The sequence below is a fragment of the Adelges cooleyi genome, unplaced genomic scaffold, assembly GCF_023614345.1.
Source record: "Adelges cooleyi isolate 19-005CV unplaced genomic scaffold, UGA_ACOO_1.1 ACOO_flye_CR_arks_rails_tigmint_CR_PRNA_1, whole genome shotgun sequence".
Classification (NCBI taxonomy): domain Eukaryota; kingdom Metazoa; phylum Arthropoda; class Insecta; order Hemiptera; family Adelgidae; genus Adelges; species Adelges cooleyi.
Genome location: NW_026095751.1, coordinates 6650634 through 6665899, shown reverse-complemented (window position 1 = coordinate 6665899; position 15266 = coordinate 6650634). Strand labels below are relative to the sequence as shown.

Genomic DNA, 15266 nt, shown 5'->3' with positions numbered 1-15266 from the left:
TCGTATTTCACCCCGTCTAAATTGTTTTGATTAAAAGTCCGCAGTGCAATAATAATAATAATCGTACTGGTGTTTGGTAAATATCAACAATAAACGGAATGATATTTGCCAAGGGTGTGTGTGTCGCATAGGAACATCTCGGTTTTACTGTTGCTATTATATAATAATATATGTTTGTCCATTGTAAACGGTTGATATTTTTTGTGATTTTTTTTTTTTTTGGTTCGAAATTGCGTGCATTAAGGAAAACGAAACGTAACGCCGCGATATCGTTCAATCAATCGCGGTCGGGTTTCAGGGAAAATACTTGTTGTATTAAACTGAAGTACTATTAGCATTAAACGTTATCTCGAAAACTTGAAACGCCACCGAGGTACAACTATTATCATTATTGTTATTATTATCATTATCATCAGACCCGACGAGGCAGAATTAGTCACCACTAAAGTTTTGTAAAGTTCAATCTGTACAACATTTGAAAGAATATACCTAGCATAGATTTACAAATAAAAGGTAGTGAAATAAAATTAAAAAAAGTAAAATTACTTGAACATTCCCTTATCATATTTGTTTTTAAGCACATTTTTGAGAGTTTAATTAATTCGCTTGTTTGTAATAATAAGTCAACATGTATAAACGAGATATGCTCGGGACGATGTCGAAAGTTTTAAATTATAATTTAACTGAACATAATTGTATAATACCCCACTGAAAAATATCTAATTTGGCCAAGATTAAAAAATTACCACCTACGGTGTTCATCAAAGAAAAAACAAACTCAAAAGAAAATTTGTAAATATTGTTAGGCGGGTAATGACTTAAAGTTAGTTATAACTTAAAAAGTAATAGCTAAGTATAAAGTTTCAAACATTTTACGATGTACTTATGATTTGATGACTTTCGGGGAAAATATACTGATGCAAAGATATTATTTTTAAAAACCCAATATTATGTTTCTTAATGTTGTAGCAGTATTATGTTCATTTCATAGGTGATACATCATACATTTTTCATGCAAGAAATTTAAAGTAACAAAAATGTATTACATTGTAAATATAATTATCAAACTATTTTATTAATATTACTATAATATTGTTAAATAATTTTTTTAGAAAATCTAAAAATAAAATTGGTATGACTTTTAAATTTACTAATAGTAATAGCGTAGTTTAAAAGTGGTGTTATGTTTTATTACAATATTGTAAAGTACTGTAAACAACTGTCAACTAGTACATTGATCATAGGTATAATTTAACTTTTGCTTTTATTGTACAAATTGTCTTAAAGCAACCTCCCACCGTTGTTAACGTTACACATATTCATTAATACAAATTTGTGTACACATTATCGGACAAGTAGCAATAGATTGAACGGAAAATAACTTACCAAGCTTAGTATTAAACATATTTTTCGTTTTCCTAGATTTTCTTATTATAATAGGATTGAAATAAGAAAAAGCCCGGTAAAAAATGTTTTAAGCTGATACACTTTGGGTGGCATCTATTTTATATTAAGATTTAAAGGGAATATAAATATAAATTTTTTTAGATTTACAATGCAAGTATGTACTTATTTCGGAAATTATAGATTTAATTTTGGCATAGGATATAAATAATAAGAGTATTTCTATGATTTTTAAAGTTTCACGTACAAAAAGCCCAAATGTAGCTTGTAAATTGATGCTACTATAATTTAGCCAATGTAATAACGTGGTGCAAACGAAAAACAACTCTCCACGTGCCTCGCGTTAATTGACAAACCGTAGTATTGTGCAGATTATTTATATATTATGCATACCATAAAGGCGGTATGGGCAAAAAACAATTAAAGCTGCGATCGCAGTTCGGTATTAATATTGCCGCAATAAATTATGGCTGTAATAACCTTAACGAAGTCTGTAGCCGGTACAACATCGATAGTTAATAATTAATAGTTATTGTAAATAATATTATGTATTTTAATAATTAAATAAATCACATTTTCAACATTTCATTGGAAATAATTTAGATTTTTGAATTACGCCTACTCAAAAGCACCTTTATTATTATTAACGATTCTGTACACTATAATATTATAACATGTGACATTAAAACTTCTTAATTTAATTTTGTTTGTCAAAAAGACTTTTTTTCTGTTGCTCTATTATTGTCTCTGGTCGGTTATTATTCTGATTTCACATTGCAATAACTTTAGGCGGATAGTGTAGGTGTTATTATAATTATTTATAACGCGTCGTCGACTAGGGGAACGAGGTACAACATCTCAGCATCTCAGACGAAGCTATTTTAAAAATGATCAGTTCACCGAAAGGTTTACTTGTTTCCTTCGTCGGATATTGATTTTGTTATTTATTGGAAACTATTACGGAAGTACATAATAATATTATAGACGGCACATTTTCATAAACAACTCAAATAGAAGAACTACATCGTAATCTCCGCCCGCATTATTGTAGTAGTTTATTATTATCGAGTACAAAAAAAGTTTATCGAATGTTTATTAGATTTTCGCGCAATGAAGCCAAGAAAATAAAAAAGAAAGCTAGTGTTTACAAATTAACTGCAAATGCACTTCAAACAAATAATCCATTTCATGGGTCGGCAGTAGTTTAACGATCTATTTCGTCTAAATTTCGATACGACGGCCACTTAAACATTATTTTTAGCTATGTAAAGACGAAATCAAACATTTTGCCATTGCCCATTAACGTAGTCTAGTTTAAAAATATGAACAATATATAGATGACAAAAAGAACAGGCTAATCTCGAAGCTAATATAAATAGGAGGACTTGTATTTACTAATAAAAAAAAACATACCTTCTCCCTCAAAATGTCAAATAACGAGCATTTTCGAGATAGCTTAAGTATAAAAGTTTCTATTTTTAGTTTCGACATTACATTTTTAAGAGAAACTACGGTTATACCGCACTGAGCAAAAACTATTACGGATGTAAGCGTTCGGAAGTAGAAGTAACCGGAAATAAGAGTTACGGATCTTGAGAAATAATTAAACAATTGTTGGTAACTTTATTGTGTGTGAACGGTATTCGAACCTTGGACTAACTGGTCACTTGTTTTTACCATTGAGCGATTGGACGTCCATAATTCAGTACCTATCTTAAAGCCATTTAAAATAATTGATAACAACTTTGTACAGTTTAAAAAAAAAGAGACCTTTCACTTCTATCGCTTGTCCCATGACACCCAAAGTTTCTTTTTGCTCGTGTCCAGAGAGAAGTTAATTACTGTGTAAAAGCAAAATATTATTTTGAGATGATATTTCGTAATAATTTAATGTGTTTAAACGTTAACGGATATATTTTATTATAATAAGACTTAAATTTTGAACAAAACGGTAGGTTTCATAATTATTTTATTTTTGTCTAAATATCACTTTAGGTAAATATTGATTTAGCTATGCGTGTTTTTGATTTACCTATTGACTATAATTTTACAGTAGATTATTACATGGTTTCTAGTCATGGAGTAACATTACAGGAAACAACGGAATACCCGATTTTAGTAATTCAATTTTATACATTTAAAATAAGAGTTATTTTTATTTGAAGAAAACTTGTTCTGCGTTCGTGTATAGATATTAATTAAAAATAAATTTCCGACTTCCCTATTTGCGTTTAATGACGTGACTACATTAGGGGTCGGGATAACTGTCTTTTCCGTAACGCACAACCCATGTTTATTATTTATTAATCGATTCATAATTATTATAGTAGGGAGAGTATATTCTGACCGGTCACTACCGTTTTACCGTGTAATATATTACAATCAATTTCGTGACACTCATGGACAATAACGAGACAGGCTTTGGACATCCAGTCAAATCACTAGGGAATTTTACATGATAGTTTCAAAAGGATTAAGCGGACACAACTCTAAAGCTGACATTATATAGTCGGGGGTGGATTTAAGGTTGACCGTCTTTAGGCAAAACTATTTGCCACTTTATCGCCACTCTATTAGTTTTCATATGTCAAAACCTTTAAGATTTAAAATTTTAAAAAACGTGATCAAATCAATTTTCCACCATCTTTTGCTATTTAATGTTATAATATAATAACGGACAATGGTACCTATTTCTGTATGACTTCCATTTAAATAGAATACAATAATAGTATCGTAACGAGGACGTTTCACGGTCGTTGCTTTGTATTTAATTGACCGTTGAAGGGAATTAATTTTAATTCCATTTTTAATCAATTTAACTGTCGGACGACATCTCCGTTGAACCGGACTTAAAGCAATAGCTGTCTCAAAGCGCTCACAATACACGGACACAGAATATTGGTGGTTAGCATACCGTTTGTCAATGAGAGTGAAGTGGGAGGGTGTATATACGGTGACATGGTATTTGTGAGGAATTTACCTCTGTACTCTTGATGTAACACAGAAGCATGGACCGGTGTCACGACATGTTGACGTGGAACAGCAATTTGGGCAGACAGCGGATGTCGAGTCGGTGGTTGCGTCGGCGGTGGCAACGTCGTCGTCGTCGGCGGCGGCGTGACGGCGCTGATGCGTTCGCGGCAGCAGCAGCAGCGTCATGTCGCGGCGACGCACTTACGCTACGCACCGGCAAAAGCGGTACGACGGCGGCGGTAGTAAAGGCTGAGGTGACCACAACAGACGAGAAGACGGCCACGGCATCAGATGCTCTGGCATAGGCTTTTGGTAGTGACAACGGCCAGTGACGGCGTACGGGCGCACCGGAAGCCACGCGATGGCGGATCCGCGGCACCGGCCGGACGGCCGCATCGTCCCGAAAGTGTCGCGCCCAGGTCGGTTCGAAAGTTCAGAACACGGCCGTTCGATTAGTTATTATATTTTGTTATTTTTCAACCAACCGTCGGGAACGTACTTTGAGTCCGTGTGCGTCACATATGCTGTACGCGAAAAACGTTTCGATCGCGAAATTTTTATTTTACATTTTTATTTTACACATACATTTTTTTTCGAAACCTTTAAAACGCCAGAGAACCGTCCGTGCCGTACGCGATGTATAGTTACGTGTCTATATAATTAGTTAGAAAAATAATTATTATTACTATCGTTACCGCGATGATTTGCGGACGCAGTGCGCGGCTCAACGGCAACGTACCCCGACTGGCCGCTGACGCGTTGTCCTTCGCTTCGACCCCCACACTACTAGCCCCCTCTGCCGCCGTCGCCGTGGGCCGTTTCTACAACACATGCGTCCGAGCGAATACGGCGTTGTCGTCGTCGACGTTGGTCGACCGCATAGCGCGCGCGCTTGCTGAAATTCGCGTACAGCGCGCCGTGTGCTGTCGCCGCCGATGCGGCTTTTTGTGGCGCGCGCGAGAACAGTGTCGGTACATGCCGCCGTTTCCTTCACGATCTCCTCCACTCCGGTTTGATCTCTGTGGACAAGGCGGGTCCACTAATCGTGTTCGCGTTCATTACAGTTCTTTCCGGCTGCTGTTCTATATTTCCATGACGTCAGGCACGTGGAAACTGTTCCGACGAGTACCGTAACGATGACAAGACTGAGAATGACCTACACAGGGTGTCTCATATTATTTTGACAGATTTACATACAATTTCCATGTATTTTATTTTTAATGTTAATTCAGCTTGATAGTACTCTTTTTAAATAGTCCTCGGAATTTTTTTAAGTTGTATAGAGAGTCCGAATGCTATACTATTGAAGACAGTCTCCAAATGTTTTGTAAAAAACAAAGATTATGTACACCTAGTACTTTGAAGATATGAAATACTAAAACCAAAAACGATAGTTAGTTCTAAGACTATAGGATGTTTTCATTGTAAATACTGTGTAATGGTAGGATGTGTACTGGTAAGGTCGAATTATATCGAAAACTTATTTTTTACATCTTCAGCAACCGTAGACTCCTTACGCGGTTATTTTTAAGTTCATACCTATTTGTCAGATAAAAAATTAAAAAAATTAAATAGACTTCTATTCTGTCAACTTAAGTTAATTTATACTATCTTAAAAGCATAATTGTTAATATCTAAATGTATTTTACTAGTTACCGGTGTAACAATGTCCGGATGAATAATGTTGACTGATAATAATCATTCTTGAGCGTTGTTATATTTTATACTTATTTTATCAGAATTTTCAAAACATGTATAACTGTGAGGATATTGGTACTGTCTTTATAACGAGGAATAATGTTTACAACCAAGAGAAGCTAATAAAACCATCGAAACGCAAAAAAACATTTAAATTTAGTAAACGATAATATGTCATAATCTAACATACCGTATACTATATTATTTTACGGCGTTCATGCTTCAAAATCGGTTCAGATGCATTTGACAGCAAACAGTATACCCCGAAGAAATGCCGGTGTTCTAATGGAACGTTAAGAAAAATACATTAATTTAAGAGTGTCAATAAAATATTTTTCAAAACCATACTTTGTCGTTCAGATATTAAAAGTTAGGCCCGAATGGTGATTTCAAGTGGATTTTTTTACAACTCTCTTTTAGCTTGACCGCCAGTGCCCTACTGCTGTCTGCGCTCAACTTAATGTGCGTTCGGGCCAACCCTACAACGGCGGCGTCCGATCCATATACGCTTAATTACTATAATATTCAATAGAACGTTAAAAAAATAATAATTATAAAGTACTACAAAAACGTTTTAATTTTTATTTTGGCAGAGTGCCTACAGCCTAATTAGTGTTTGAAAAAAAAAAGGTTATGATAGTACCGTTAAATGAAATACTGTATACACCAAACCACAGGCGGCTGACGCGCTTCTTCAGAACAGCAATACACTGTATTATTTTGTGTTATTTTGTTTATCGAAATTTAACTAAACGTTTGCTACAGGCTACTGGCTTACATAATAATAATTCTTAGGGATAATATGTAATCACCTTGGGGAAGACTTCGCTTAAGATGGGAGACGGAGATAGACGGAGGAATACACACTTAGAGGGGCTGGTCTCAAAGGCTATTGAGCTCCCAAAAAAAAAAAAATAGATCCGATATAGACTTTGAATTCATTCAAGCAGGTATGTGGAATTGGTTTGTTATTTACCGCAGCCTTGGTTATATTTTGTTGCGTTTTAGTTGGCGGCGGCGGTACCGTACAATCATTAGCTATCTCGGCGGGTCAGGACCATTATAGCAGTCTAAACGCAAACCCTAGGGCCTAGTTGATAAATTTCTCTTTTGTTCTGGTTTCGAGAGGGCGCCGTCCGTTCAAAGGGGTTTCCCCGAAAAACTCATTCAGTCGCAAATGAGTGTAATCGGTATTGTTTGTGCGAAAGCCGTTTTGCTTCTTATCATTTACGGTTAAAAAAAAAAGCAGTCATAAGCACGCGGGCAAGCAATCGGTCGGAGTGGTATAAAAAGAAAGTGCAAACAAATATTTTTATTACAACGACCGACTAATTGAATACACATTACCACAATGTCATTGGAAGAACATTGCGCGTTGTCGTCGGAACTTCCTTAGCGGAAATTTTTATTTTAATGATTATGCGATACTTGCGCTCAAGAAAAGTTTCAACAATGGTATCGCCAGACAAGTACTAATTGACAAAGAATGGAAGTAAAAAGTTTTGTTTACACAATACCACGCCCTAACCGACACAAGTTTTCTGTGTCGCGTTGAGTGTATATTTTGTTGTTCTCTCGTTTTTAATAGCACTATAATATCGGTAATACAGCTGTTAAAGAACATACTAGACTATCGCAAAAAAAAAACATATTATGGTTACATCGTAACACGATATTTTAAATTTACTAGGTAAGTTTACCAATATTCGAGACAATGCAAATGTAAATCGGAATTAAAAAGATTTAAATATGTCTTATCGGTGCGCACTGATATGAACCGCTAGAAATCTCTGTCTACTCGTATTATATATTTGCACTGTCTCACTGTACCACTTCCTCCCCTATAAGCTAGTTAATATTTCATTTAAATAAAGTAATACAATTTTTAGTGATTGAAATTAATTTTAAAACAAATTATTATCTATAAACAAAAATAATCACCATTTTGTGAGTCTAGTGGTAATTGACGTACAGTTAGTCGACCTACTTATATTTACATATAAACACATTAAATTGTTTGTACTAGATTGACTCGTGAGATGAATATTAACATAAACTGAGTTATTTTAGTTATTTTTATATTTTACTAAAGGTTGACGTTTTGCAATTCTCTACCTGACCTGATGGTATCTCTTCCCCATCTGAATGTTTTAGCGTATTCCACCCGTGAAAGATAAATGTTCAAACTCAAATATCAGTCGGTCATTACATTGAAAGATGTGTTGGGTGTAGTATATTTATGTAACATTAATATTATGTTGTATTTGTAATAACATAGTTTCGTGACAGGGTGACAGCGAGATGGTAGGTGCACGACTCGGTGGAGTTAAATGGACAGATAGGCGTGGAGGCAATAAACGCGTTCTCATCCTATAACGTGCGCCATACACATGTCATTCCAAAATCGTCTCATTTCATTGGTTTTGAATAACATTGTTGTACCATTATTATACCTACAACATAACTGACTGCCAATAAGAAGTGACGAACTACATACTATACTTCGTCTCGCGAGTGAACGGTACTGCGCAGAAAACCAAACGCATCTCGCTCGTATGCGCCTACCCAGACAGGATTGATGCGTTATGGTTCACTCGTGAGACAGATTATCAAAAAGTTACCATCATCCATACATTCATACCTTGATTAGTCATGGACAATAAAATAATAACTTTACCACACCGTATAAATGGAAAATCTTAGCTTAGTCTTCGATTTTGGGTGTGGTCGACTACAAAAATTTTAGGCGTAGAAATGACAAATCAACACTGTGTAAAACCAACGTGGAAATTAAACAAAAAAAAAAAAAAACGGTATAAACAAAATTGGACGGTTCACTTCATCGAGAAATTGGAGCGTAGGAGGGACCGCCAATCAGTCACCTGCACGAGGATAACAACGGTCGGTCCAGATGTTTGTCGGCCGGCAGTTGGAAATGGTCCAGTATTGCTCTGCCACGACCAGGACACGTTTAATATAGGCTGTGAGCGTAGGTTTAATTAAACTTGGGCGCGTTAAACCGCCATCGCCGCCGGCAATAGCGTTCCCGTGTAATCGGACGGTCGATTTAATCGGAAGCACCGGAGAGAATGAACATAATAATAATATATTCTGTTTACACGCGCACACATATAGATTATATACTTTATATATATATATATATGAACGATGCTCGTTCGTGTGTATTTTGTTTGTGTTTTTGGCACAACCGTCTTTCTTCTAATCTAACCCGATTTGCCGAGTACCGAGGCCGAGTCGTTTAGATTTAGACGTTTACAAATTCACTCTAGTCGGTCGTCCAAAGTGTTTTTATATTTTTATTAATAAACCGTTTACCTCATCACCGCGCTTGTTCACGAATAGCAATAATAATTAGAACTTTTTTCGCTCATAATTACTAGAGCGACCCTATTAGAATCTGTTTTTTATTTAGAAGTGCAATAATATATAGATGCTTTTATTTGAACCAAAAATAATCGTTTTATTAATATAAAAATTATTATTGTAATCGACTATCGCTAACAACGTTGAACATTTATTTGATTAAGTACAATATTGATTATTAAATTTAATTATTTAATAATATTTTTCAATTGTTGCCAAAATTATAGACATTTTATTCATTTCGCATGATAATTTTGTAAAATGTACCAATTTCTATGTACAACATTTATTATTTTGGTTCAACTAATATTATTTACCACGCAATCTACGCTCAATAAACGACATGGCCTACTTAAGTCTATAATAACATTGATATCATTGAATCTTTTGTTGAGATGAAAACTATTATAGCCTACCATATTACAAGTACTATTATTATTAAAAAAAAAAAAATGAGGTGTTCTCGGGAGGAAATTTGAATAAAAAATATTTATTACCTAACGTGGGAGGCCCTAGTACTTTTTGATCTAAAATGTTATGATGAGACATAAAGGTCACCAGAGGCAATTAATATGTACCGAACGATAATATACTGTGCGTTGAATGTTTTAAAGCAAAATAAATTGCAGCGTTACTGTTTTATCAGTTCAAAATAATATTTTGGGAATTTATACATGCTTTATACATTATACCACTCTAATGGAACACTCAAATGTACACGGTTGTATTGTTAAAAAACAAAGCAACCTTTTTTAATGACAATAAAATAGTACAATTTAATTTTTTTTTTATATTCTAATGTTAGATTGTAAATTGATAACTCTTACGCACGTGTTATTTGCGTGGTTAGCGAAACTTTATTAATATAAACCGTTACGGTTAGCTTTTAAATTTAAATTTTATAATTATTAACATGCAATTTACGTTTGTTATTCAAATTGCGTGTTTAGACCTATTAATTCGTTAGCATTAAAAATTGTTTTGATGTATAAATCTGCTCTTTCCCTTACTCTCTTTCTCTGCACTGTAAGGAACTAAAACACCGGTTTGATTGTGTTGTAGGCAGGATCTAACAACATTGTTACAGGAGAATAAACATTAACGTACGACGACTTAACACTGCATTGTATAATATGCTTCATAAATTATCAAGCCCTATGATAATTTTAGTGTCATGTTTAAGGCGTAGTTTAGTTAAGGTTTCGTTCAAATGAATTATAATTACTTCCCTTTTGCTTTGTCCCCCTTAAGTAATTAACATACACGTGAATGCGCGTTTTTACATAACGATAAAGGTCGCTCGAAGGTGCCCGCGAGTTTTCAACAGATGTTCTTTTGAATATAAAAGGTCATATTATGTTGATAAACTTTCGCATAGTTTGTATTGTTGATTAACAAAACTAGATTACAATTTTCTCTCTAGAACTGAATTTAAATAATAGCTTTCATACAATAATTATAATACAGACTTGTAATTTGCATACCCGCCTAAATGTTTATTATTAGTTAGGTTAGGTATTAGGTTTATATACTACGTACTGCAGCAATAGTAATAAAAATTATTTGTCCTTCGAAATTCGAATTTTCGAAATACTCAGGAACGGCCAAAAATCCATTAGAGGAAAATAAAAATATATTGGGCACTTAGTTGGTTATTGCGATAGAGGCGAGGACGCTTCAGGAAATGGTTGCAGTTTTTGGCACAGTGCCGAGTCCGCCGAAAACGATTTGAACACATTTATTTTATTCCAAATTCGATTTGAATATTTAACGGAATGCGTTTGAAATTCAAAACAAATTCGTTCAAATAGTGATCGTTTTAAAATATGTCCAGGCATCGTTCGGGCCTCGACCTATCTCAATAACTAAACCCATCGTAAAATGTATGTATATATATTATATAATGTGTTTCTGAATGTACCAATAAGTTGCGTTTCGTCAAAATTATTTTTTTATTTATTTAAGATAATATTTACAATCTATACAATATATGTTAAGTATAATAAGTAAATGCGTTAATAATAATAATAAAAAATAATTTATGTCGCTTTATTATAAGTATCTGAAACTGTCGAACCGACTGAAACGCAATACTATAATAATGTTTTAGTGTAAGTTATATTTCGTTTTAGTTCAATTAAAACGTATAACCGTTGTATTCACAGTCTGGACCATAATATTATAATATATTAACACTGGGGAAAACGGCCAGTTATCATAATAATACAATTATTCGATATCGGTCGTGTAGGCTTGGCCGATAAATCCATTTCACGCCCAATTGACAGTTGACATTACCATACCGGTCGTTTATCGGGTATTTCGTTGGACAATTATTTTTGCCTCTTTACTTTTAATACCCCCCCCTCCCCTTTCCACCCACAACAGGAACGACAATCTATTTAGATTGCGTACAGTGCTCATTATTTTTAAAAATTATTAATCAAGAGGAATTTTCGGGCAAATCCTAATTAGAGTTCGCGTGCAAGAGAAAAATCATTAACGGGCCCAACATTGAGAAAAAGATGTTTTTCTACTCTCGAAATTGAAATAATTAAAAAGTTTAAAATGCTACAGTATAATAATGATTGTTTGCTTGCTTGCCTTGGGGTCATCCGTAAGCAGTATTTATTAGTTATAATTAAAGATGTACAATGAAAAAAAAAACGAGTTGTTGTAGCGTAATGACTTATTAAGCTTTTAAAGACAGGATTCAAAGTTTATGCTATGGCATTTTCCAGTCCAAGAAAAAACGAAAAAAATTTAATATTACATATAATTTATACTCTTTAATGATATTATCGACTGTATTATATTGGAGATATACTATACTATCTATACTATGAATATACTATCCATTAGCTGTAAACAGAGTCTTATTTTTATCATTTATATAATTAGTTCATCACATTAATTTTAGTCTTCAAGTATAATAAACGCTTCCTCTAAATTCCAAACAAATTTACATAAAATAATTTAACGGTAATATACAATTATCATTAATTATACTATTTAATTCAGATTATAATCATTGTCAAGCTAAATAAATAATTAAATATTTTTATGTCCATCAACATGTTAAAAGAAATGTATAAAATGTATTTTAATTTGACGGGACACACTTACAAGCTTTAATAAATACTACAGAATGTGTTAGTTTTCCATTTGAATTGCATTTACCCTGGTATAGGGTTTTGTGTAATGATCTGAGTTTTTTTTTATATAAATAATACTGTTGTTGCTAAATGTATAACCACTCTTTTGAAAAATTACGATCAGTTAAGATTTTATGAATATACTCGAGCGTGATCTAAAATATTACTAATAATATTTTAAACGTCTGTACAGTGAACAAGAGAATAATAAATGATAAAATAACGATGGTAACGTTAGTTGTACCTGCGTGCATTTTGTATCTGGGTTACAACAGTTTTTAAATGTGTGTCATTGCCGCAAACTTCTGTAATTACTGTGCCCACTCATCCAACCATCAAAGCTAGTAGCGCCAAACCGTAATGACAAAGAGGGGTTGATAAATTTTACTCGAACTAAATTATTCATAATCAAGGTTTCCAATAATTATAACTCTGCGATTACGGCGTTAACTATTTATTATATTAAGCAAACCAAACAAAATAATATTCAAACAGGTGCTGGTATGTAGCGGACGCTCTATCGTTTTGCATATGATGAACCCGACCTCGAAAACCGTTGGAAGTTTCAGGCATCGCAAATAACCCTTTTTTGATCGTTTTGTAAACAGAGGGGCACTCGAGTCGGTAAACAATGCCGCCGTAGGGTAGCTAGCCGACCCAAGGATATAGCGGACGAAGGGTAAGACTGTTAAAAATAAAAAAGCTTTGCCGTTTAGACTGAAATATGTTCAACGAATATATATCATCAGCAGCCCGTATAATGTACACGCATAGATGGAAATTTATTTTGTCACAATAATGTGCACCTATAATCTACCTGTACTGCTTTGCAGAGTCTCCGTTGCACTTGAGGGGTTTTAGGGGTTTGTATCGATTCAAATCACTCAACCGGCACTCCAATCAAACTCTAACCCTCCGCTCGTGACCGGTCGGTGGTGAAATAATACATTGTATGTGCATACGCACACACACATACACACATCGGGCCCCAACGCTGTTACAAACCGTACCAGTCGGGTACCTATTGAATAATAATAATTAATAATGTAATACCGTTGGTCGACGGAAGGTCGCGAATATATTCTATTCGAAACCGTATTGCACCGTAAAGTTCGCCTTTAGCGTGACCACAAACTGGATAAGATGTTGTTTTACACAGGCAAGACTACGTGCACAGAAAGAAAAAAAAGAATATAGTGCGGTCTGCGCTTTTGAAGATTGGATCATAATATAATGCTCGGATGCTGTAACTACACAAAGAACTCGGTGGTCGATTGTTCGCTTTGCTAATGGACGTCCACAAAGCCTTTTTACAAAATACTTCTAGACATCCGGCAAACAAATCGTTTAACCCTGTTCATCGGTTTCGGATTCGGTCCTCGGTTCTATTTACCGTACTCCATTCTTATTTGTTCCACCCAACCCGACGAACAATTTGTGTCGCCACGAACAATATGTGAAACCCTCTCAAGTGTTTCTCGCATGGTCGGTGCAATTAATTGACTAAACACATTGTTCAAATAAACAATTGGACATATTATTTACACCATTAACTGTTTTATAGCCGAACCAAAATCCTTTAAAAATCAATTAACTTAATAATTTATTTTAAATGTCTTGTATGGAGTATCACTAACGGGTAGTTTCTCCACACAAGCTAATCATATTGTTTTCTCTAATATTTATTGTGAAAAAACAATATACATAATGTATTAATAAGTGTTAAACGTAAAAAAATTATAGGCCAAGGAGTAAACTGTATTGGCTTGATGAAACAAAAATATTCATACTTGGGAACAAACGTGTTAAAATAGAATTCGATACAAAAATGTTTATTTCTTGGTTGATTTTCAGTTTTTTTTTATTATGACGATTTGATTTAAAGGTCTAATTATTATTATATTATTCGTTCTGTTATGGATGGTATTAATTTAAATACTTTTTACGAGAACGAACATTAACGTCAAAAACTAAAGTATAAAAATACTAAAATCCAAATAGTTACGGTCTGAAAAATAATAAAATATAATTTAATCGTATGTTAATGCTATGTATTATGAAATTACAGTTAAAAAGTAATTTGATTTAGAACATTCAGAATAATAAAACTTTTATGTTTTGTATTTAAAAAAAATACGTTACATTATATATTTATCGTTGTATCACGGCGTTACTAAGATTTCTGAAAACGAGAAAAATAAATCCTCGGAGCAGGTTTTCGAAACGTCAGTTAATCAAAAAACGTCATGTTCAATAAAGAAAAGTCTCGAATAGTTTCTATAATAAAATATTTAATAACAGGAGAATCAGTTGAACTGTCACGCCAATACATTATAGAATTATTGAGATGCCAAAAAAGTCTGGTTTCTGTATTTTTTGATAATCATTTATTTAAAACCAATCGTTGCTTTTATACATTGATTCATCAAGCCAACGTGGTAAGTATTGCCTAACAAATTACACGGCGCAATGGTTATGCAATTTCACTACACTATTGTATTGGTCGATTTATTTACCCGGTCCTGTTTGTGTTGTAAAATATTACCGTATCATATTTTCGGTTTTGTGATTTAATTTTTTTGAAAGATATTTATTTTATTTATTTTGTTAAGCACTCGACATTTTTCTTTTAAATCTTTTTTTTATACAATT

At 33.7% G+C, this 15266-nt stretch overlaps 1 protein-coding gene across 4 annotated transcripts in view; it reads right to left on the bottom strand.

The window, feature by feature from the left end:
- The window catches only part of LOC126847706 (small conductance calcium-activated potassium channel protein), a 168364-nt gene that overhangs the window by 64226 nt on the left and 88872 nt on the right, over positions 1 to 15266 (bottom strand). Inside the window, exon 1 of one of the 4 annotated variants that reach the window (XM_050588108.1) lies at positions 4385 to 4507. The exons of the other annotated variants lie outside the window; for them this stretch is intronic. Within the exon in view, the coding sequence (XP_050444065.1) occupies positions 4385 to 4414 (30 nt within the window). The 5' untranslated portion in view covers positions 4415 to 4507. Of the gene's footprint in view, positions 1 to 4384; positions 4508 to 15266 lie in introns of those variants that run through there. 4 annotated transcript variants of the gene reach the window in all.